Source organism: Phocoena phocoena, chromosome 9 (genome assembly GCF_963924675.1).
Source record: "Phocoena phocoena chromosome 9, mPhoPho1.1, whole genome shotgun sequence".
NCBI lineage: Eukaryota > Metazoa > Chordata > Mammalia > Artiodactyla > Phocoenidae > Phocoena > Phocoena phocoena.
In genome coordinates this window covers 73,699,207-73,723,639 of record NC_089227.1, presented here as the reverse complement: position 1 = coordinate 73,723,639, position 24,433 = coordinate 73,699,207, and the positions used below count along the sequence as shown (strand labels likewise).

The window sequence follows — 24,433 nt, the reverse complement described above, 5'->3', positions numbered from 1 at the left end:
ACAGAACTAGTAAACTCAAAAATAATCCTGCAAGAATTTGTATATACTTTCAGAATTCTAGAATAAGCCTTAAATAAAAAAGTGATTAGGTTTCATCCTTGTTAAAAAAAAAAAAAAAAAAGGCAAGCATTTAAAAAAAAAGAGTTGAACAACCCATAACTTTCCAGAAAGCCTAGCTTCTAGTGTTTTGCCTTCCCAGCTGCCTGTCCCAACCTATACACTTAGTAAACATTGCTTGACTTATCTCAAACCAAAAATTAGAGAAACTTCAATAGTAACACATCAGGAAGTCTAAATATCACCATTTAGATTTGGATTTTGTTTCATATTGCAATGGCTTTAAAAAGAACCAGTTTAAAAAAAAAAAAAAAAAAAAAGAACCAGTTTTTCTAAGAAGAGGCCCAAGATCAAAATTTGTTTTGTTACAAAGCCAACTCTTGAAATGTGCTACTATTTTGCACATAGCATTTTAGTGATTCATCTAAGACACTTAACTGAAAACATCTTAAGGCCGTATCTACATGATATACCAAAACATCTGGAGGTAAAATGAAAAGATATTCCATGTGCTAATTTTTTCTTTAAATAAATAAATAAATATCTAGCTATTTAGTAATGCGTTTGAATAATAAATGACAAATATTTAGAAAGGTGATGGCTTTGCTTTGGAAATTATTTCTGAAATGTAGCAGATTTTTAAGTGATTTTTTTTTTTTTTCTTTCTTTCAGCCAACAAGTCAATGTAGTTGTTTGCAAGTTAGGCCAGGATGCATTCTGTGCCTAGACAATGTATTCCTCTACTAACCTTCAAAATACTGTCTGGTCACAGACATTCTATCATCTGCATCTTCCATAGCTTTCCCCTAAAAGATCACCTCATAAAGTTTCTCTTCTTTCTCCTTAAGAAATAAGACTAGTGCAAAATATATTATGCATTCAGGAATTTTCCCCCATATGATATCTCTAAATGTGGGCACTGAACTCCAAATCCAAAACCAGGCTTTAGCAGATCAATGGGATGACTATGGACAAGGTATTTTCCTACATGGTAAAATGGGTAAACTAAAAATTTTATTTATCTGAAAGCCACTAGCAGAGATTAAGCCACATTTGCATCTATTAGTCACCATCTTTTACAAAACATGTCAATTCCTCTTAGAAAATCATCTGTGATCCTTATAACATAATCTGGAATTCTAAAACAGTTCCCACAACCGTCACATTTCTCTCTGGAGAGCACTACCTGCTACCTATGGCAAATATTCATATAACTGATTTTACCTAACTTCAAGGCATGATTGATTCTTTTTTTTTTTCGGATGGTTAGAGGTTTCGGGGAAGATATTTTTTGAAGGCTGAGGCAAGTGCCATTTAATATGGTATAGATACATTTTCCTGATTTTTAATAATGAGACTAGCAGAGCAAATATTGCAAGGGATGTATAATAAATTTTAGCACTGAATGACAAACGGAAACAAGCAGGGCTTTGACGCGAAAAGGTGGTTTATTCTCCCAGCTGTGTGGTTCAAAAAGTCACACTCGTCTTGACATAGTGAATCACCACATGGCTCTCCATTTGCTGCCTTGCACTGGCATTAGCTTGTTCGGCTTCTATTTTGATGGTGAATATATTTGCTGCAGCAACCATTAGTAAAAAGCCATGCTAATAACAGTGAAGTACAGCTCCACTTGAAAAATGAGGTGCACACAGACCCTTAAGAGCCTTATATCTGTCACTATACCACAACACCGTGTTATGAGTTACTACAGATTATTAAAATAATTTAATGTAGTTATCACACTGAAATATGTACCCTTCAGCCTGGAAGTGAACGTAGCCTGTGCTCTAATAAAGAACAATTCTAAGAAAGCACCCCAAAGGGTTCTCGCCCAGGTCTAATTATAGGCGGTAAATTTGTTTCCTTCCAGAAAAAAACCAAAGAAAAGCTTTTCGCTGTCTTTTACCCAATACCAGTGATTAGTGCAGGTGTTCCAGAAGAAAGCAAATTCACCTTAATAGCTAGACGTAGTATGTAACTCAAGGATATTGCATATTGCCTTCAATAATCTCGCCGTTACTTGTGAAAGCTGATGCCAAGCCGAAGCTCTCCAGGGTTAACCAGAGGTGCTGGTTACTGCTGTGAACTGTCTTCCCACCTCAACCCCTAGATTACTTCGAATTCAGTATTTCAGCAGCAATCATTTACACACATACAAGTGTCCTCAATAATGCCTGGAGGTCTGGAAGGTTTTTCCAGTGAGAGCTGTAGTAGCACGAATACCCAGATATGTTATGGAATGATAGAATTGTAGAATTCAGACTGTATGCTGCAGAGGAGGAAACCAAGGTCTAGAGATGTCCTGCTCCTCTCTTCTGGGACATGTGGGATTCTAGGTTAAAGCAAGAACATGTATGAGACTAATACAAAGCCAGGAACTGGGCAGGGCAGGCTTTTGCTGCATTTTCTTTTACACTCTATTTACTTTAAGGATAGTTGTCCTACAGTTATCCAAACTGATAAAAGCTTGTATTAAGCGCGACGATTCATATTCAACAGCCAGCCTTGGCTCTAGGAAAGAATTCTTCAAGGATACTTTGTCTAGCGGCAAAGTATGTCAGAGGCAGAACAAGTATTAAACAGCCATCGTGTAAAAGTTATTCAGAACGAGCAATGCCAGACTACTTTTAAGAAAAGCATTTTTGTTACAGGTAGCCGGGAATCTGCCTTTGTTTACGCCATCTCCTCAGCTGGAGTTGTATTTGCCATCACCAGGGCCTGTAGCCAAGGAGAATTAAAATCCTGTTCCTGTGACCCAAAGAAGAAGGGAACCGCCAAGGACAGCAAGGGCACTTTCGACTGGGGTGGCTGCAGTGATAACATTGACTATGGGATCAAGTTTGCCCGAGCCTTTGTGGACGCCAAGGAAAGGAAAGGAAAGGATGCCAGAGCCCTGATGAATCTTCACAACAACAGAGCCGGCAGGAAGGTATGGACTGCAACAGCGCTCGTTTTGTAGACTGCATGGCCTTATAAATCACTTAAGGCAAGCTTATCTTAAGCCTTCCTAGAGTGCTAAAATGCTATCATCACAACTTCCCACTGTCCCCCAGCCCAGAGCTGTTTGTTCTAAAGAATACCACCAACCGGGTTGAAATATCCCCACCTGCACTCTACCTTCCCTCCCACAGCTAAGCTCAAGGAGTCCACCACTGCTTTTGGCGTTGGGTACAGTCGGGTGCCTATGGTCTCTCTGGATACTGTATCATATAGTCAGAAGATAGCATCTGTGGTTGAGGATAGGGCTGCATCCCACATACCAGTAGGACACTGAATGCTTGTATCTAAGGGGTATCAAGTCCCAGAACATCTTCTCTCAAACTTATCATGAAAGCAACTCACCAGGCATGGCTTGTTGGCTTCTTCTAGATTCAGGGAAGCTCTTTTCAGAACCAGAAGCTGCTTTCACTCTTAAAAGCCCCACCTTGGGCTTTTAAGGGGTTTCTGGTACTGGATGAGTAAGTGGACTAGGGGAAGACGTGCCCCAGAGAGGCACACTGGCCCCTTAACCTCTAGTCCTGACTAAGCTCTTGGGCTGTGGGTACCTAGTCAATATTCATTCCCTAACTCCCATTTGTTAGATGAGGAAAATAGACCCTCCAGTGCTCAAGGTCACATGGAGAATCCGAAGAAAAGCCAGGACTAGAATTCAGGTTTCAACTCCCAGCCCCGGGGTGGTTTGGCCTAGGATTAAACCATTTCAATGCCAGTGTTCAGATCCACTGATGAGCCATGTCTTTGGGCATGGTGGCTTGACCAGAATAACTAGAGAATCTGAATGCTGCACATTAGGCCTTTGTGTAAGAAGCATAAACTGGTTGGCTAATCAAACATTCAGTCAGAACCATTCTAAAATAATCTAACTGCCAATGAGAAGAGATAACTATAATTTGTCTTTTCTCAACACAAAATAAATATGTGCTTGACATTAATATATAAAGAAAGATCAGCATAAAATTGAAAAGTCCCCAGGGGGGCTTTAATAGGAAAAAAGGATAGAAAAGAATGCAGATCTGTTTGGATGAAAACCCTTCTACTAGGCTCACAGAGGGAACAGATCTCATTTAAAGGAATTTGGAAGGAAAGAAGTCTTGCTTAGCACATGGAATAAGATGAGTGTGACCTGAGCCGTTTACAAAGAGTACCTTTCTTGAACTTGGAAAATCAGCATTCCTAATTTTCACAAATGTATGAACTTATAGTGACTACTGCCAAGAATATAGACTACGGTTGTGCAATCCTACAACTGTGGTAATTACTGTTTGTGCAATGGTTTAGATAAGGAAAGATTTACATTGACCTCTGTTTTGACATTGATACCATGTGTGTAGGTTATAAAGTGTGGCGTCCTTGACAGGAGAATGCTGCTTAATTATTCGAACACAGTATACAGTTGGATCTCTCAGACTCTTTGTACGGATAAGAGCATATGGTCATACACTGCATCCAAAATAACGTTGACTCATCAAAATAAATGTTAGTTTTGCTTAATAGATCATCAGATATTGAATGTTTCTACTCTTCAAGACAATAGATCTTAGCTATTATATTGTAGGCTCTGAATAAACATGATTTTGAACGTAAATTACATGATTCCTCACTGTGTAGAGGTGAACAGCTGTCAGGCCTCAGATATTCTCCTGCCTACTCTGCAAAACTTAGGAGGCTACTTTTGATTGGAATAAAAGTGCACACACTGACTTTTTAAAATGTGGCTTTAATTAATGGTGGGTGGGCAGACTTTTTCAAGGAGATGCATGATGTCAGTGAATATGAACTTTAATGAGAGTAAATGTATTGAGATAAACATGCGTCTCTAATTCTCTTCTTGCGGTCATTAGACTCCCAGTCTCTACTCCCCCTTCCTACCAGCAGAAGGTCTGTGGAATCAAAATGAGAACAGGCTGGGCTTGAGTCTGAAGGCAGGCCTCCTGAGCTAAGCCTCCGACTGGCCTAGCTCTAGAAAACCCCAGCCTCCAAGGCTGAGAGCCGCATCAGTTCATCTTTTTTTTCTTCTTTGTGCTTTTCAGTATTTCCAAAATTGTCCACTACGAACACCTTCTACTGTTTAAAATGGGGGGATGGGGTGGGGTGGGGAGCAAGGGGCAGGACCAATACATTTGAAAAGAAAAGCCATCTATTCCAAGATTGTTCTGCTTAGCCAACACTACAAATCAGAATTCAACATTGCCATTCACAACAGGCCTTAACTTTCCCCTAATATTTGAGCAGTTTAATTCTTTTATTATAGCAGCTGGTTAGAGCACCCTCATGTGTCTCTGTACTGTAATATCATTTTAGATCTTCTATGCTGTTATATCACTTTATTTTAATCACAGCTTCAACAGAATTTGCAATGACGCTTCTTTCCTTCATGTTTTCTTGGAACTCATCTTAAGTCTAGTTTTCTGCCTCCAAATAGGACTATTAATAAGTCTTGAAAAGATAAATCTACCTTGTTCAAAACAAACATTTTATCGAAAAAGATAGTCCATAGCTTCTCTTAGCAGTTCTTTTTAGATCTAAAGAAGCCATGCTATGAAAACTTCTAAATTATATTTTAAGATAGGTTAAGGTAAATTTCAGGTGAAAGTTACTTGGTTGATAGTCACCATTTGTTTCCTTTAAGGATCTTGAAAACAGCTTTAAATTAGTCCACTCTTCCACTCCGTCTACATGAAATGATCACAACTTCTTTTACCTTTCCTAAGAGAATCTAACTCAAAATATTCTATGTACCCAGTCAAATACTGCCCTTCAATCAAGACATTTACATAATAAGAATAAGAGGAATTCCATAAAAATACTTTTCCCAAAAGTATTTCTTACCATAGTGAAGATGGAACAAGGGATGTGAAGCGAGACCTACCTTCGTTTTAACCCTGCAATACCGGTGGCTTAGATCACTGAATTCAGGCTCTTTCAGATGTAAAGGGGATTGTAGTGCTATGGAAAGACAAGAGTAAAGTGAATAGCACAGAACCTGGCAAGTAGTAAGTAGGTGCTCAGTAAAAGCTAGTCCCCCCGTCCCCCTTCAGTGACGTGAAGGTTATCTGTAACTCAGGGTACAGAATCAGGCACAAATCCAGTTTGAGCTAGTACTTAGGATTCAATCTGATCTCTCCACGTACCCATAGACTCATCTTCGGTACAGTCTAACATACTAAGAAAAAATAGGCATACGGCATTAGCTAATGTACAAAAGACCGTCAAAATCCTTTGTAATTTGATCTTCTAAAAAACCCCTATTGGAATAAAAAACAGTATTAGTATTTCTATTTTTCAGATGACGAAACTGGGCCTCAGAGGGATCAAGTGACTAACGCATAGGGTCATACAATCGTGAAGTGCTGGGCTTGGGGGCTCAAACCCATTGCTTTCATCTTTTTGTCCTTATCTACCTTTCCATGTTGTCTCTGTTGAGAATTTCTGAGAAAGATAAACACACAGCATTTCTGTACTGAAAAAAACAAAACAAAAACAGCAGCAGCAGCAAGCAGTCCTTGGAAGGTAGTTTACTGGTGATAATTTTTTCCTCTTTGTGTGTGTCTTTAATTTTACAAGTTTCCTAAACTGAATATGTATTATTTCTTAATAAAAGGCAAAACCTTGTTTAAATACCAAAAACATAACTTCTAGTCACCATGAACATGCCCAAAGCTTATTTGGTGGATTTCCAAAATTTCAACTCAAGGCACTGCAAGTTCTAGGGCACTGTTCCTATGTGCTACGGGACTAAATTTGGGAAAAGCACTGTTTCTGGTACTGTCATAGGTAGAAAAGAATAAGATAAAATCCTGACCACAAGAAACTTTTTTTTTGCAGTACGCGGGTCTCTCACTGTTGTGGCCTCTTCCGCTGCGGAGCACAGGCTCCGGACGCGCAGGCTCAGCGGCCATGGCTCACGGGCCTAGCCGCTCCGCGGCATGTGGGATCTTCCCGGACCGGGGCACGAACCCACGTCCCCTGCATCGGCAGGCAGACTCTCAACCACTGCACCCCCAGGGAAGCCCAAGAAACTAAATTTTAATCAGGGAGACAAGTGAAATACAGTTGTGAGGCAAGCTCTATGCTAGACGGTATAATATAAAAGTCACCCAAAGGGCCAGTTAGTTGAGGAGAGAAAGGTTGTGTCATAAAAGAGCTGGGTGTTGAAGCTGGAGATAAAGGTCTCCTATGGCTGAGATAGGGAAAATGCTTTCCAGGATGAAGGGACTCCAGACAAAGAAAGATACGAGAGTAGAAAGAACATCAAAGTTGAAGAATGACAAGGGTACTAGGGTAGAGCTCATGACTGAGAATTAATAGGAGCTGAGGCTGCAAATTTGAGTCTCGGCCAGATCTGGAGAGCCTCAAATGCCATGCTGAGATATTTGGGTGCTGCTGTGAAGCAATGGGAAGGTATTGAACAATGCAGGAGATGTTAAATACTTAAGTTCCAGTTTTATGTACTGTTAATTTCTCTAGAGTCCACTTTAAAAGAATGACAGATTTCAAAGTTCAAATCTTCTGTAATAGGTTTGAATGAATGACTTTAAAAAATAGACTCACTAGGAAACTTATGAGAAATTTCTACCTCCCTGAATTTTATTTTCAGCCTTACCTATACATATAAGGACTGATACAGACAGTAAGCTTCCTGATGGATAGTAATAAAAAATTAGCATATGGCAACTGTGTTGCTATTTATATTTTTAACATAGTGTTTACATTGTTATTGGCTCATTAGGCGTTCTTAGCTATTGACATAATGTTGACTGAGGCAACATGGAGGCTGGGGCTCTGGACACTGGTTCTAATACTTGAGCATGACCTTGGACAAGTTACCTAACAAGGATTGCTACAGAAAATAAAATATATACACATAAGCACCAGGTTTTAAGCAAGCCTAGGAGGTAGGTATCATTACTATCCATATTTTCCATATGAAGAGACTAAAGTCTATATAATAGGGTGGCCGGAATTAGGAAACAAGTTGAATTTATTTCCTAGCTGAAATTCAAACTTAACTTAGCCTCCTGTATTTTACATTTATATATATTTAGATATCCTGTATTTTTTTTTTGCGCAGCACGCGGGCCTCTCACTGTTGTGGCCTCTCCCGCTGCGGAGCACAGTCTCCGGACGCGCAGGCTCAGCAGCCACGGCTCACGGGCCCAGCCGCTCCGCGGCATGTGGGATCTTCCCAGACCGGGGCACGAACCTGTGTCCCCTGCATCGGCAGGCGGACTCTCAACCACTGCGCCACCAGGGAAGCCCATCCTGTATTTTATATGTGAGAAGTTTGGAGGGCAAAGGATCCAGAGTTTCTAGTTCTGTGCTCTGCCCAATCCAGCACCCCTCAAGGTCAGTGCTGTGGAGCGCCAGGCCTGCCCCTGAGCTCGGCCCACTGAGGCGCCAGCACAAAGCAGATACTTCCAAGTTCTGACTACAGGAAATACCTCCAAAGTCAACACAAATGGATATTGTACAAGATGTAAGCATAGCCTTACAGGCAAGTAAATCTTGGGCCTAATAAAGACTTCCAAGAATAGATCCTATGATGCCACTTAAGGTAAATAATACATAACGGGTCTGAACCGAGAGACCTGGGTGTGATGAAAAAGAAATCACTCTCGAAAAGTAAGGAATATCAACAGAAAAGAAAGTGATAAAACTGAACTGAATTATAGAGCCAGACAGCTTTAACCTCCTGTATATCCTCATCTTCCTTTCAATAATGTTGAGCATCTTTTCAAAGCACAACTTTCACTTAGTACAGATTTATGTTCTGACTGGCCTTCTCTGTTCATAAAATTAAATGCATTCTGAAAAATTAGATTAGTTCTGCCAGCCTCACCTCTCTCTTGTTGGACCCAAAGATAGAATGTTTTTGATACTGTCAATGTTTTACCATGTATGAATCAAAAACTAACCAGAGTTAAAGTCCCAAGGCAGAGAAAACTGTTAACAAAATTATTACAGTTCCAGGTAAAGTTCTATTATTCATAGAAAATGTTTTTTTAGACTGGCCTCATTAGTCAATAAAAATTATTATATATATGGTTAGTCAACAGTAATGTTCTTGAATTCCACAAATAAGTTCCACACCTTATATTTCCTAGCTAAGCCCACCCACAGTCACTGTTTTTAAACAATAACAGTGCTCAAGAAATCACAATGTCTTATTTAAGTTAATAAATGATTGCATAAGCAAATCAACTGCACAGTTTGCTAATAAATGTTCCTTATTTTCCTAGTTCCAGAGCATGTATGTTTGAAAGATATGTTGGTCTGGTTTTCAGTAACTCTTATTAGAGATGTGGACCTGTCAAAGGGATTTAATTGTTAATAAATGTACTTGGCTTTAAGCCAGCATCTGAAAATTAAATAATATGTTTTTAATGTGTGTTTCCCTCAGGAAAACTGATATAGGACCAGAAATATGGTAGTTGCTTTGTGGCATACACCCAACTAAAAAGTGAAGTACTAACACTTCTTCAAATGCTCAAGTTAAACTAAATACTTTAGTTGAAACATAGCATATAAAGACCTAAAATAAATTCTAAGCAGGATTTCTAAAGCAAGGTCAGTAGTTAAGTTTGCATAGATTTCACATGGTATCCTAGGTGGATTGCCCTTTTTCTGATAGGGAGAGAATCAGTATAGCAGGACACAGGGGTCATAAACTTAGCAAAATGCAGGTACTTACAAAAAAAATTCTCATGATCTGCAAAGAAGTCTTATAAAGACACCCTGGCGTTCCTTGGGCTCCGTCTCCAAAAAGCCTGAGTTAAGAGACTAAAATTTCACTCTCCTTGGGAGAAGTTTGTCTTATTAAAACTGTCAAAATAATTCTTTGTGGACTAATTTGATGTGCAAACACTACATGTAAAAACTTTTGTAGAACCCATCCACTGAAACCAGAGACCATGAACCCCCCAGGAGTTCATGAGAAAGGCTGGCAGAGTGAGTTAAGGTGTCAACCTGGTGTCAGACAGGCTTGGGGTACATCCTGCCTCAGTTACATTGCCTGTGAGACTTAGGGCAAGGTCCTCAGGGTCTAGGTATCTCAATATCCTCGTCTGTAAAACGGGGATGAAAATAGTACATGCCTTATATGCTTGTGTGGATTAAATAAAAGTGCTTAAATCAAGTGCTCAGCATGGCTTAACATATGGTAAGATCCTAATGAATGCTATGCCCTGTTATTATGCTCTGAGCTTTAGTTGGGATAAATATAAAATAGAATTGTTCTAGCTTGCACAATGCATGTATTTCCTTCTTCCATGCCCCCCCCTTTGTTTTAAAAACAGACTTTTGTTTCTGTGGTATAGAATATTAATAAGTTTCTTAAATTCTAAGAGTAGAAAATAGCCTCTGCAGACCTGAAGGCTTAAAGTGCTCAAAATCAAAGATTTAAGGGCCATCAAAAATCTACTGAGATTTTAGCACTGACAGAACGATGAGCTTACTGAAGATTTTTTATTGAGAAAAGTTATATATTAAACTAAAAATGGTTTCTATGAGGCTAAATGCCAAAAGAGTACTCCTGTCCTTAGCAGTCACATTTATTCATCTTTTTAAAAGTAGTGGACTTCCCTGGTGGCACAGTGGTTAAGAATCCGTCTGCCAATGCAGGGAACCCGGGTTCAACACCTGGTCTGGAAAGATCCAACATGCCGCGGAGCAACTAAGCCCGTGCGCCACAACTACTGAGCCTACACTCTAGAGCCCGTGCTCCACAAGAGAAGCCACTGCAATGAGAAGCCCGCATATACTGCAAGGAAGAGTAGCTCTCTCTCGCCACAACTAGAGAAAGCCTGTGCGCAGCAACAAAGACCCGACACCGCCAAAAATAAATAATTTAAAAAATAAAAAAATAAAAGTAGTCATGTCAAGTGAGCAAAGGTTTAGTGATGAGATGCCACAGAGTAAACACTGGTGGGGTTAAGCAAATAGTGAGGGGAAGTGGTTGATGAGGAATTGCACTGGGCGCCTGGGGGATAGAAAAAGCCAGGAGGGCTGTGAGAATTTACAAAGAGGGGCCTAAGAAGTAGGTTGAAAATGGAACCTTGACAGCAGTCCGCATCAAGAATCAAAGAAGGAAGTGGTACCAGAGACCCTTTAGAAAAGATTCGAGATAAAGTGGGAAACGGGACCTAAATGTGTCATGGGCTGAGGCCTGTTTCTGGAAGAAGCTTTCAGCATCACACATTGGAGAGAGACAGCAAGTCACTGTAATCGATTCTTTTTCGAGTTCTTTCTGTTATAAAAACAATACTCACACAAACAAAAGTAACAAACTGAGCAGTGCAGAAGTGTGTCTCATAAAATGAGAACACTTCCTCCCCTCACAATCCTTGTCTCCTTCCAGAACATTTCAAAGTGCAGTCGGACTCAAGGCTGTGGACAGAACATATACAATTTCACCTCTTCCTTCCTCCCTCAGACCTCATTAAAATTATAGTAATGGAATAAAAGTGGCTTAAATCAACAATAAAGAGAAGAGTCAAAGAAATGAGAGAACTCAACAAATTTCTGGAAAGTGGAAAGGGAATGAAGAAATCGTAACATAAAGCAGGATGGAGAAGTCTCAGCCTAGAAGAATAAAAGCAGATGAGGGGGGTGAAAAACAAAAGCAGATGAGGAATGTGGAAACTAAGATACCCTGAGAAAATTTCAGATACAAATGAGCACTGGAGAGAAGCATAGGGCTGAAAATTGGGATTAACTGAAAAACCCATTGGTGGCATAAAGAACCCCATCCCCTCCCCTTCACCCCCAAGCAGAACTCCTGGAAGTCTAGTGTCGAACCTTCTGGGCTTTCTGCAGTTAGAGCCTCCAGAACAGCCAGTGTCCTACCTACTCACTAGAAAGCCAACCTCTGGTCCACAAGCCCCACCATATAACGAGAGTACCCAAATACTTTGTTATGACTTCACTCTTAAATATGAAGAGACTGTCCAAGAATTACCATATATTTGATTAAATTCAGAAGCATAAAAGAAAGCAAACAAACAAACAAGCAGTAAGTCAGGCAGGGATGAGAAGAAAAATTTTTAAAAGCCAAGAAGATCCAAGCAGATATTAACATCCATGAACAACAAGAATGGATGCTTTGAAAAAGTGACAATTAGAGAACAAGAGAGAACTTGGAAGAGAAAGCCAAAGAAATCTCCCAGAAAGTAAAACAAAAAGCCCAAAGGACAAATGGAGAACCATAAACATCACCTCTCTTTCCCACTTGAGTTTGAAACCAACTAAAAAATGAACAAGGGAGGTAGACAGAAGGAATAACAGCGTCTGTTGCAGTACTGAAAAGAAGGCTGCACTGGAGGGTGCAGTTTTGAAGCTTCGACTCCACCGGGAGCTGGGCAGACTTACTCACCCCATCCCAGGCTGCGCACCGGGGCCCTGCAGGGAGCCCTCTTGCTGAAGGGCAGGAGCTGATCATAACTCATAACTCATCTGCTCCACAGGCTGGCAGATGCCCAAAGAGAAGGAACCCAGGCACACAAGCCCTGCTCCTTCTTCTAAACTCACCAGTTGGATAAGTCAGTTGTCCTACCCTGGGGAGAAATGAGTAAGGGAATGGAGAGAGCCAGGAGCGTTAGTCTAATGGAATTTATTCCTCAAGAAGCCAGGAAGAAAGTATTAAAACTATAAAAGAGAAAATATGAGACATGGAGGATTGAGTCAGAAGGTTCAGCAACTTGACTAATTAGAATGCCGTAAAGAGACTAAAAAAGTGTGTGTGGAGGGGCAGGGGGTGGAATATTAAGAGAAAATTCTCAGCGCTGAAGTTTCTAGATCGAAAGGGCCCACTGAGGGCTGAGCAGGACTAATTTTTTTTAAAAATCCTAAATATATCATTGTGATATTTCAGAACACCAAGGATAAGGGAAGGTTTCTAGAACCTTTCATGTGGGGGGTGGGGGTGGGAAAGTGAAATGAAAACAATAATCAGTTGCCAGAGAATCAGCCAGACATCAGACTTCCCATCTGTAACACTAGAGGCCAAAGCCTGTGGAGCAATAACTTCAGTTTTGAGGGAAAATTATTGTCAACCCAGAATTTTATAACCAGCCAAACTATTAGCCAAGTGTGAAGGCTGAATAAAGACATCTTAACACACAAGATTCAGAAAATGCATCGCCCATGTGCCTTGAAGGAGTTACTCAAGAAGGGGCTGCAGCGAAGAGAAGGAATGAACCAAAAAAAGAGAAAACATGGCATCTGGCAGAGCAGAGTGTCCACCTAGGAGGGCATGATCCCAGCTGTGTCCAGATGGGACTGAGAAGATGCAGGACCACGGAACCCGCAGGAAACGAGGGGAAGTAATGGAACAGGTGGAATGAGCCTGAGAGTGGAAGACATTAGGTTGCAGTAAACACACTTGGTAGCAAGTAAAGTGAGAAAAAGCCAAACTTCACTCCAGCAACATTCTTCTTCAGCACAGAGGCAATGCTATTGGATCAGAGATTATAAAATGCAGTCCTTGGTTATGCAGTTAACTGTTTGACATCCATCTTTACTGTTCTGAGTTTTTAGATTCAACATCTAGACATACCATGAGAGACTTAACTATTGTTACAGAACTTTAATGCTCTCATCTTTGTCACCACAAAAGGACAAGCCTTGTACTTAATAAATGAATGAATGAATAAAATCAATGTCATGAAAGACAAAGAAAGGCTGAGGAGCTGTTCCAGACTATAAGAGACATGATAACTAAGTGCAACATGTGATCCTGGACCAGAGAAAACAAGAGCTCTTAGAAGAAGGAGAAGGAGGAGGAGGAGAGGAAGGATGAGAATGAGGAGGAGCAAGCTGCGGGGGGGGGGGGGGGGGGGGGGGGGAGCTGCGGGGGGATGGAGGGAGCAGACATTATTGGGACAACTGGCAAAATTTGAAGAAGGTATGTAGATTATAGTATTGTACCAAAGATGTTAAATTTCCTGATTTTGATAATAGTATTGTGGTATTTCAGGGTTAAGAGATGCCATGTCTACAATGTACTCTCAAACATAAGAAATTTATGTATCTAGACTATTTTCTCTCTGTGCGTGTGTGTGTGTGTGTGGAAAATGACAAACCAAATAGGACAAAATATTTAGTAATTGGCAAATCTGAGTGAAGAGTTCATTGTACTATTCTTGCAACATTTCTGTAAGTTTGAAATCATTTCAAAACAAAAAGTAAAAACAGCAAAATCTATTAGTAATCCTTAAAAAAAGAAAGAAAAGGACAGGCCCTGCTGACAGAGACTGGGAAGAAGGGGAGGAGGAAGGAAGGGCTACAAATATCCTCATCTCCTAAGAAAAAGCACCAGTAACTTTTGGAACTAGAAGAGGGGTAAGGGTGCTCCTTGAAGTCAGAGCGCTCATCAGAACCGTTACAGAACCATGTTGGGAGCTGGGTGAGGGAAATGAGGTGTGAATTAAGTTCTCACCCCCCACAAGAAGTCTATCAGGAGCTATCTAATGTTGACCCATACGTAAACAGAGTGACTAGCAGAGCTGCCGGACTCAGCTGCGCCAGCAGTGCGTGGCGCCCCTGTCCAGAGGGCTCCATTCACTGCACTGTCACTGTAGATTTGTTTAGTTATGAAGAGAATTTTCTGGTGGATGTCCGTATAGTATCTGGAGGATGGGATGTCTTTCTGTTTCTCACAAAGCTGGCGGTCAGCTAGCACAGAACTGGTCGTATAGACATTTGGGGAACCACCACAAGGGCAGAATGCATTAAAAGTGACCGCTCTGGGGTTGTGCCGTGTGGACCGGGCGGGGAGATAAGAGGAGAGGGTACAGCACAGGGCTATTGCTTTTCACTGTCTTTTCTGGACTACTTGATTTTTTCAAATCATGCTCACATAGTTCTTTAATTTTAAAATTTGAAAGTAATAATTAAAACAAACACAAAAAAGCCCCAGACTGGCAACGCCTGGGATGTATGTCTCCAGGTACCCCCCACCACCCCCGACAGCTTCGTTCGCTCATTTCCTTTAAGGTGCAAATAAAAGGTCTGCAGCCGCTCCATCAGCGGCCTGCGGGGGAAGCCCACCATTCCCTCAGCCAGCGCTTCCCGAGACCCCGGGGGAGCGTCCCTCTGGGCACGACCCTCCACTGCAACCTGTCTCTCTGAGAGCGCTTGGCTTCTACTCCACTGGTCGCCATCTTTCGTGCCCTCCAAAGCAGCACTAGCGCAAACTGCTGCTTGTGGGAAATTTTCCCTGGAAGTCAGAACATTTTGGAGACATAGGGTAGGACACAACTTCTAATTCAGTCATGAGATATCCCAGTTCCTAGGACCTAAGTCCTAAGACCGACCCCTCCACGAGAATTTCTCACCTGCTCCGGCCCTCCGTGGGCCCCGGACTCTGGCCGTGGTGCGCGGGCTCCTTTCCTCCTCCGCTGCTTTCCCAGGTGTGTACTTGATTCTCAGCCTGGCTGCGTATTAGAAGCACCTGAGACCGGAAGTACCATCAAGTCTAGGCCCCACCCCCAGGGCAGGTTCTGGTATATTCAGCTCCGGGAGAGGCCAGGGTCTCTGTGACCGAAAGGGTCCCCAGGTGATTTTAATGTGTATCCAGAAGGAGAACCACTGCTCGGCTCTCTCTAGGTGCCAGAGAACAATCCCCAAATTCCTGGGGGGTTTTTTTTGTTTTTTTAACTCTTTCCAGATCAAGCAGCCTCTCAAACGGCAGCCAGATTATAAATGAACATTCTTTCCCTTCCTTCTTCTCTGTGTATGCACACATACGCAGGCCTTTAAAAAGGGGATCAGGGCTTCCCTGGTGGCGCAGTGGTTGAGAGTCCGCCTGCCGATGTAGGGGACGCGGGTTCGTGCTCCGGTCCGGGAAGATCCCACATGCCGGGGAGCGGCTGGGCCTGTGAGCCATGGCCGCTGAGCCTGCGCGTCCGGAGCCTGTGCTCCGCAACGGGAGAGGCCGCAACAGTGAGAGGCCCGCGTACCGCAAAAAAAAAAACAACAAAAAAGTGGATCATACCACGTATACTGTTCTGCATTTTCCTTTTCATCTGACATCCTTTTATATTGTAAGAATGATCTACATCATTAATCGAAGACCACATCGTATTCCTTTATTAAGCACATCCTTATTAAGCATCCTTCAAAACTTGTGCAGATATTTCCAGAGTGTAATCGCAAGGTCAGAGGATACCGTACATTCTCACCAACAGTTTGTTATAGCATCTCCTTTCCATACTCTTACCAACACCAAGTATTATCAAATTATCAATCTTTTTACTATTTGCTAACCTGCTAGGCAAAGAAAAAAAAGGTGTTACATTGCTTCAGTTTGCATTTCTCTGATTACTAGTGAAGTTGAACATCTTTTTGTCTCTTTGTTGGTACTTTGTATTTCTCCTGTGAATGGCCTGTTTCATAGATTTTTGATGACAATTAGTTTGGAAGATGCAATGTAATTCCTCCCCATATCTCTCTCTACTTCTTTTCTGCCCCATTATAATAGGTCTCTAATATTATTCATTTAATTCTTGATTTATTCAAAAGGATAGAGGGAAGCAGAGTATGCACAATTCAAAAGTTGAGAAAAACACAGTGTAATTTATATGAAGATTTTAAATGTGTTTTTAGAAAGAGCATGGATCTGGGAGTGAGACATATCTGATTCACATCCTAGTCTGCCTCTGTCTAGCCGGGTGACTGGGGAATTTTACTCTCCTCACTGATCCCGGGTTTCGTGGGAAAAACAATCCGCTTTGCCTAATCATTGTAATTAAGTAAGATAATGGGCGGAGCCTGGCACATAGTGCAGTACTCACTATGTGGTGCGTATTATTATAACGTTATTACAACATTTGAATATTGGAATTCTTCCAGACTAGGCGAACTTATCGTGAGCTTCTCCATCCCATTTCTTACTCTTACCTCAACTACTGTCTAAGTCCCTTCCCTCTGCCTCGCTGATGGAGTGGGGTATTGCCCTCTTCGAGGTTAAGGGTTTGAATTTCAAGTCTGCAAACCTGGGACATAGAAGAGGTGGAGGTAGCACCCAGGTGTGACTGAGCACTTCTCAGACTGTGTGTTAGGAATGGGGCCTGGAGAGGCAAGCAAACCCAGTTCCAGAGAAGGTGTCTCACTTTCCCCCTTGGTTAATTGTCAAGCCCGTGATTAATCCACAAGCAAGAACTGACCTAGAGTCTGTCGTACAGAGTGAAGTAAGTCAGAAAGAGAAAAACAAATACTGTATGCTAATACATATATATGGAATCTAAAACAAACAAACAAAATGGTTCTGAAGAACCTAGGGGCAGGACAGGAATAAAGACGTAGGGAATGGACTTGAGGACACGGGAAGGGGGAAGGGTAAGCTGGGGCGACGTGAGAGAGTGGCAGGGACATATATACACTGCCAGATGTAAAATAGATAGCTAGTGGGAAGTAGCTGTATGGCACAGGGAGATCAGTTTAGTGTTTTGTGTCCCCCTAGAGGGGTGGGAGAGGGAGGGTGGGAGGGAGACGCAAGAGGGAGGGGATATGGGGATATATGTATACATATAGCTGATTCACTTTGTTATAAAGCAGAAACTAACACACCATTGTAAAGCAATTATACTCCAATAAAGATGTTAAAGAAAAAAAACAAAAAAAGAACTGACCATGGTTCCAGTGGAAATACTTTCGCTTATAAGTAACAGACCCCGGGGACACTAAATAATGAGGAAAACTTAATATCTTGGATACCGAGAAGTCTGGAGGCAGGGCAGGGCCACAGTGGGTTCATTCAGGCAGTTCAGCAACACCCTCCAGAACCCAGTTCTTCCTATCCTTCCAGACTGCCATCTGCAGCTTGTTGCTTGTCCTGCATTGGCTGCCTCATGTCCTAAGGAGGCTGCTGCAGAAAGCTGCATCCAGAGACAGAGAAAAGGACTTTCTCCCCTTTTAAAGAGTGAAGAAACCTTTCTTACAAGCCTCCCAACAGACTATTCCTAACATCATATTGGCCCAAATTGAATCATTACATGCCCTCTGCCGAAAAACGTCAGTGGCAATTAGTATTATTGATTTGGGCTGCTCCGGGTCAGAGAGAAGTCGGGCCACTTCTGAAGCACGTTGGCTGCCCAACACCTGAACAGAAGTTAGCAAGGAAGAGGGAAGTGGCTGCTGCCACTCAACAGTGAATGACGATGATGATCAACAGGGTGTACGACTGCCACGGCTGTGCGTATTTATAAGGGCTCACAAGGTGTATTTTAGAGTAATATGCAAACCCTTCAGTTAATCAAATAATATGTAAGCCCTTCCATTTGCATATTTTAAATTAATATGCAAACCCTTCAGTTACCAAGTTCGAAATCTGCAACCTGGAAACCTAGTATTACAAAGAAAGGGAAGTAATATTTCCTGTTATTTTTAAATCTAGGAGTATTACTTATGAGTATATAACCCAGCTTTTAAAGGAATAAGCTTTGAAGAATGAGCACTTGGCATGGAGTGAGTTCTGCGTGGCTCCATCTAGATCTTAGGATAGAGGGCTCCCAGACAGGTGACCCAAATGGGGCAGACTGGGGGAGCCAAGACGGCCCTCCTAAGGGTGTTTCTCTGGCAGAGGCCTGCTGTCCAAGTCACCCGGTGAGCCTCATACCAAACACCTGGAATATAAAGATAGGGGGGCAGGGTGGGGGCCATATGGGGAGTGTAGTTCCAGAAAAGGAGCTCATTCTAAGAAATCCTTTAAAGATGCCCAGATCCCTGGGACCTGGGAGACCAAACTGACGCCATTTCTCCTGCTTCCTTCTCTGTCCTTCACTCCAAAGCCGGCTCATCCTGAAGAGGACAGATTTCAAATGTAACAGGACACAGTCCTCCATGGGGGGCAAAGCAGGAAACCTGGGGTGCCAAGGCCCGAGCTGGGAAGGGGATGAGTGAATGTACAACTGTGGAGCCACCATGCTGTCTCGGCTCCTTCTAGAACGCTTTTGTGGGCCTGACCTTCTGGAGTGATGAACATTTCTGCACACGTAGTCCCGTTGATACTATAGCCTTGTTCAGAAACTGAGTCTGTGGAAGAGGAAACACCAGGGTAGAGTTACCTGGGGTGAGGCTCCGGGGAGGGAGAGGCAGCCTGGAACATTGGTTTCTGTGGAGTGGGGTGGAGGGTGAGCTAGGGTGCTGCAGGGAGCTCCACCTGGGCTGCATTTTGGAGCCACTCATACCTAGACCAATTATATCAGAACCTCAGGGAGTGGGCTGAGCAAGGTTCCAACTACCACCTCCAAGTTCTTAGAAATAGGTCTCTCAATGCGTTACCCTAAGAATTTTGCTCCTAGCGCCACCTTGAATAATGTCATCAAGGGGTTTCATTCCCCTTCTGCCTATGCCCCCCACCCTAGATACCCTCTGTCTTGGACATGCAAATGGAGAGGATGGGGATGCTCAAAAGGCAGGTTTCTCCTCCTCTGCTCCATGACTGAGCTGAGAATCAAAGGCTCAGACTTGAGATCTCCAAGGCCCGTCTCTCCCACTGCCTTTCTGAGTGTCACTGTGCTTTTGGTATCTGATGAGGGAGCCCCTAATCATCCCACTTGCCTCTGCTTCCTCTCTACGAAACAACAGAGCGAGCCCAGCCCTGCCTGCTAAGCTGAATAACTTGGGTGAAGTTGAGTGATAATCTCCCAAATTTAATGTCACCCTGAGGGTCACCAACTGACTTTCCAGTGTACCCTGACTCTGTCCTGTACCAGCTGTGTCACCTTGGACAAGTGTTTATCCTCTGTAAGTCTTGCTCCTCAATCACTGCAAAATAAATACTGTAGCACAGGATTGTTGAGAACAGGGTCATCAGGAGAGTTCAGAAAGCATTATCACAATGCCCAGAACATGGAAAGCACCTCAGAAATAGGAACAATCACTATTATTGTTCTATTGAAAGAAAACGGGCTTAGCGATTACTTTGTTCATTTGAGTAATAGTATACATTTCCAATATATTGATAGTAAAGCTATATATTTTTAGAAAATACTCTAATTCATTCCCTCATTCTTCAAGCTGGCCCCACACCCCAGTAAATTCAAATTAGTGGGGCTTTTGTTATCCCCCTAGGGAAGCTCGTTCGCAGTCAGGCACTGCCCCCCGCCACCTGCTGCAGTGTGGTATGGCTGAAGAGATCAGCAAATGACCCCAACATCTCCCAGTCCTGAGCCCCAGGATCCTGGGTCTTTGGTCACTTCTTTTTTTCCCCTTTTTAAAAAAATTTATTTGATTGAAGTATAGTTGACTTGCAACGTTGTGTTAATTTCTGCTGTACAGCAAAGTGATTCAGTTATACATATATATACATTCTTTTTCATATCCTTCACATGTACGTGCTGGAGTCCGCCTCCACTGAACTTGCCCGTCTTCTCCTATAGGCTGTAAAGCGGTTCTTGAAACAGGAGTGCAAGTGTCATGGCGTGAGCGGCTCATGTACCTTGAGGACCTGCTGGCTGGCCATGGCCGACTTCAGAAAAACGGGCGATTATCTCTGGAGGAAGTACAACGGAGCCATCCAAGTTGTCATGAACCAGGATGGCACTGGTTTCACTGTGGCTAACAAGAGGTTTAAAAAGCCAACGAAAAATGACCTCGTGTATTTTGAGAATTCTCCAGACTACTGTATCCGGGACCGGGATGCAGGTAAGTTCAAAACACTTTATTCACAGCACCTAATTATTCCAACAATCAGCACTCTGCAATTTAAATGCAGAGCTAAAATTTAAGTGCGAAGTTCTGTATTTTCCGCCTGCCAATCTTATAAGCGCAGTCTGCTGCCTGCAGGTTCAAAGCTCAGGTTCTTTATAATTCATATTTAAAGTGCACAGAGAGCTCTCCTAAGCACCTGGAGAAACCGGTAGATAATGTGCAGATTCTGGAGGAATGGGAACCCAACAAGCATGCACACGGCAAAAAGTCAAAGTATGCAGATTAGCAAAATTCTTCAGCCTGGACAGAACTCTAATTAGTGGGTTAATGCCCATATGTATAGAAACACAGCATCTTTCCTGTGATCCCGAGGCTGAGAGGAAGACAGCTTCGCGGTGTATCTGCTGCCCCTTTAAATCCCACCTCTGTCACTGTGGAGAGGGTCCCAGGGATTTACAGTTAGCCTGTTCTGAAATCCTCCATACTTCACACTCCCTTGCTCTTTCCACAATGCTCAGAAAGTTGCCAAATACTTGAAAGCAAGAATTCATCCCCACTGGCTCAGCTGTCGGTGAGCAGTGGAAGAGGGCTGCATAAGAGGCAGTTCGTTTATTAAAGCCACACCCTTCCCTTGACGACGGCACCTTTTCTGTCCTGAACTCACTCAAAGAGCAGCTCCGTCAGCCTTAGCACAGCTGTTGCCACCTGTGGGTTTTATACGCGTGCTTTCCTCCACCTCTTGCCCCTCCCAGTCAGCACTGAACTCCTTGCTTAGCACAGTCCACGCAAAGACTCTGGTACAAAATACAAGTACTTGTACTCTCCACTGAGTACAAGTCTCAGTGGAGAGGAGGTGATGGAGAGCCCACAGCCAACTTGGCTGAAGCCAACTTTTCAGACTTAGTAGAAAGCAAGGGAATTCATTACCAGGAAAAACATCCTAGAATTCAAATTCTGAGTTTGTTTTTCATTCCAAAGTAATTGCAAAGGAAACAGTAAAACAGTGCAGACGTCAGCAGCTCCTATCACAGGTCTGACCAAGAGGCATGATTACCAGGGAATGTCACAAGAAGTCCAAAGCCTCTTCTTTGTCCCCGAGTGGTTGGATTTCCTTCATGGTTTGATGAGCTGGTTCTTTGCAGCACTGGAGCAAGTTTGTACATGCAGCGTCTGGATTAATAACTGCTGAGCGAAAGGGCCAGATGCTGTGCCCTGCTGCATTCCTCACATGCTTTGCGACCTCTAACAAGTCATCCTACCTGTCAGGCCAAAGTTTCGCCGAATCCCCAAGAAACCTGTGCGTTGGTACAGTAGGGTCCCAGAGGTCTGGGTCCCTCTCTGCCATTAACTAGTTGCTTAACCTCAGGCTCCTCAGACGGGCAGGGGGCTGATGACATCAGGATCATCTTAGGAACTATGTACTGACTCCTGTGTGCCAGGTACTGGGCTAAGACCATTGCACACATGGTCTCATTTAATCCTTAGAGCCTCCCTATGACATCAGTGCACTGGAACTGATTACTGAAAAAAAAAAGACGACTAAGAAGAGGGTGGCAGCTCCTGGTTGATCAACCCCAACCAAGAACCAAATTCACATCTTATTTTTTGAGATCAGATAAGCACCGTGGATATCATCATCCCTATTGAACAGATGAGAAAAGTGAATGACCAGCTCAAGATCTCACTGGTCTTGGAGGGTACGGATGTCCAGCTGTCTGACCCCACAGCCTGTGCTCCTAACCCTAACACTGCAACCTGTCCTTACCTTTCTCCCAGGGCATGTATTATGTGAAAGGCCTGGTGAAGCAGAAACCTCATTTTAAACATAAGAAGACCTGCTTCCTCGGGACATCTTTTCTGGTTTTTTGGATTGAAGCAGTTTGCACAGTGAAGCAAATGGCTATGCTTGATGAACACTTAACTGCTTCATAGATAGTCACTGAAATAAAGACCTTACTTTCTCTTCCCCACAAAGGAGACGCAGACCCTGCTGCGTCTTCAGGATGCTAAGTTATTCCCACACACTTTGCTTTTTCTATGCCTGTATCAGAACACACTTCTGTCTCTCGATCCTAAAATAGCAGACACATCTACAGCACCTGCCACGTGTTAGGGCTTGATCTACATTCTCTCACTGAGTCAGGTGGGTATGTTATTATCCCACTTCATGGGAGGGGCAACTGAGGCTCTGACAGGCAGGCTACGGATTTTGCCCAAAGACTCTTGATGGGCATGAGGCAGAGTAGGGACTTGAGCCCGAGTCTCCGCACGCTTGTAACCATTTTACTCTGCCTCCCAGTGCACCAGCCACTGGGCACACTGCTGCAGGTGCGGGCTTTCGGAGGGAGGCTATATAATTTACCCCCTCTCCTAATTTATTTCTGCTCTATTTTAGGCTTATTTTAGCTTCTCTGATTTAAAAAGATGTGAATTGGGTTCTGGGTTGGTGTTGACTAACCAGGAGCCACCTTACTATTTTTTAAGTAGCCAGTTCCATTGTTTTAGGTCAGATTTCCACTAAGATTCCTAGGTTAGTCATAACTTGTCTGGACTGCACTTGATGCCTTTATTTTTCTGCCTAGAAAAATGCCAGAGTCATCCATGAAAACTCGCAATATTTCTTTTGAATTCTGTTGACCATGAGATGATTCTTTTAGTGAAAATATGATTCAGGGCGTTTGATATCATGTAGAGAAAAGTTTGGATTGCTGACAGTAGTTTTTTCATTGTTCATATTTGGACAAACAACACATACAAATAGCACACGTATGAGATGCAGATTTCCCCCGAGACAGCCTCCTTCAACCCGCATAGCTGCCAAGGGCCTCGTGCTGGTCTGTGTAAAGGTGAGGCTTTCTCCCGGCCACTTTCTACTGGAAATTTCTGTAGTATGCAGTCTAGCAAGTCAGTCAGAGTGCGTGGTTCGGAATCTTCCTGGAGTAGCTCATAACTTCTGACTTTAGAGGCAGGGAGATGTGACAGAGTCTGAGACCTGTGAGAAGGGGAGATCCCTGAGCCCAATTCAGTGGCGTTCCTTCTCCGGGCTCTGTGCCCTTGTTTGGGTCAGTGCTAACATCCTCTGGTGTATGTTAAAGGAGCACTCACAGTTAACGAGTCAGGACATCACTGAGGGAGTCTCTCCCCTCACTAGGATCACACGACATCAGAAAGGGCCTGTTTTCTGGTAAATGGAACATGTTCAAGGTGGGTTACCATCAGAGGTATCCAGGCTCTAAGATAAGTCAGAAGTTTGCAGTAAAATTTAAATCAAATAACATATATATATATATATATATATGTTCACTTGCTCTATTAAAATCGATATTAACTTGTCCCTAGATTACACCTCAAACTACCCACTCTGCTGTGTTGCAGTTATTTTATCTTGCTCTTTTGATAAAAATATATCATGCACGTTTAATATTCAGCTGACCGGGCACCTTCTCCTTGTCAGCACTTGGAAAAGCAGTGATGGTGAGCAGGTTGAATATTGTCAAGTAATAGGTATTTGGAATTGGCAGACTTCAGTCTTGCTAGTCAGCACCTGCTGCCTGTTCGGATTCACTCGTAACCTGACTGAAGTAAGCCGGCTTGTCTGTCATTTCGGCTTGTGGAGTGGGTAAACTCTGCAGGTCTGGTCCACTATTTTCCAGAGTGAGGGCCTCTTCAGAAACCTATTGAATCAGAATCTCAGGAAAACCCCTGAGATTCTGTATGCTTTTCA

At 42.9% G+C, this 24,433-nt stretch overlaps 1 protein-coding gene across 1 annotated transcript in view; it reads left to right on the top strand.

Moving 5' to 3' along the window:
* WNT2 (Wnt family member 2) overlaps positions 1–24,433 on the top strand; it is a 45,147-nt gene that overhangs the window by 5,329 nt on the left and 15,385 nt on the right. The window contains exons 3-4 of the mRNA XM_065883747.1: positions 2,712–2,989; positions 20,439–20,703. Coding sequence (XP_065739819.1) covers positions 2,712–2,989; positions 20,439–20,703 — 543 coding nt within the window. The remainder of the gene's footprint in view (positions 1–2,711; positions 2,990–20,438; positions 20,704–24,433) is intronic.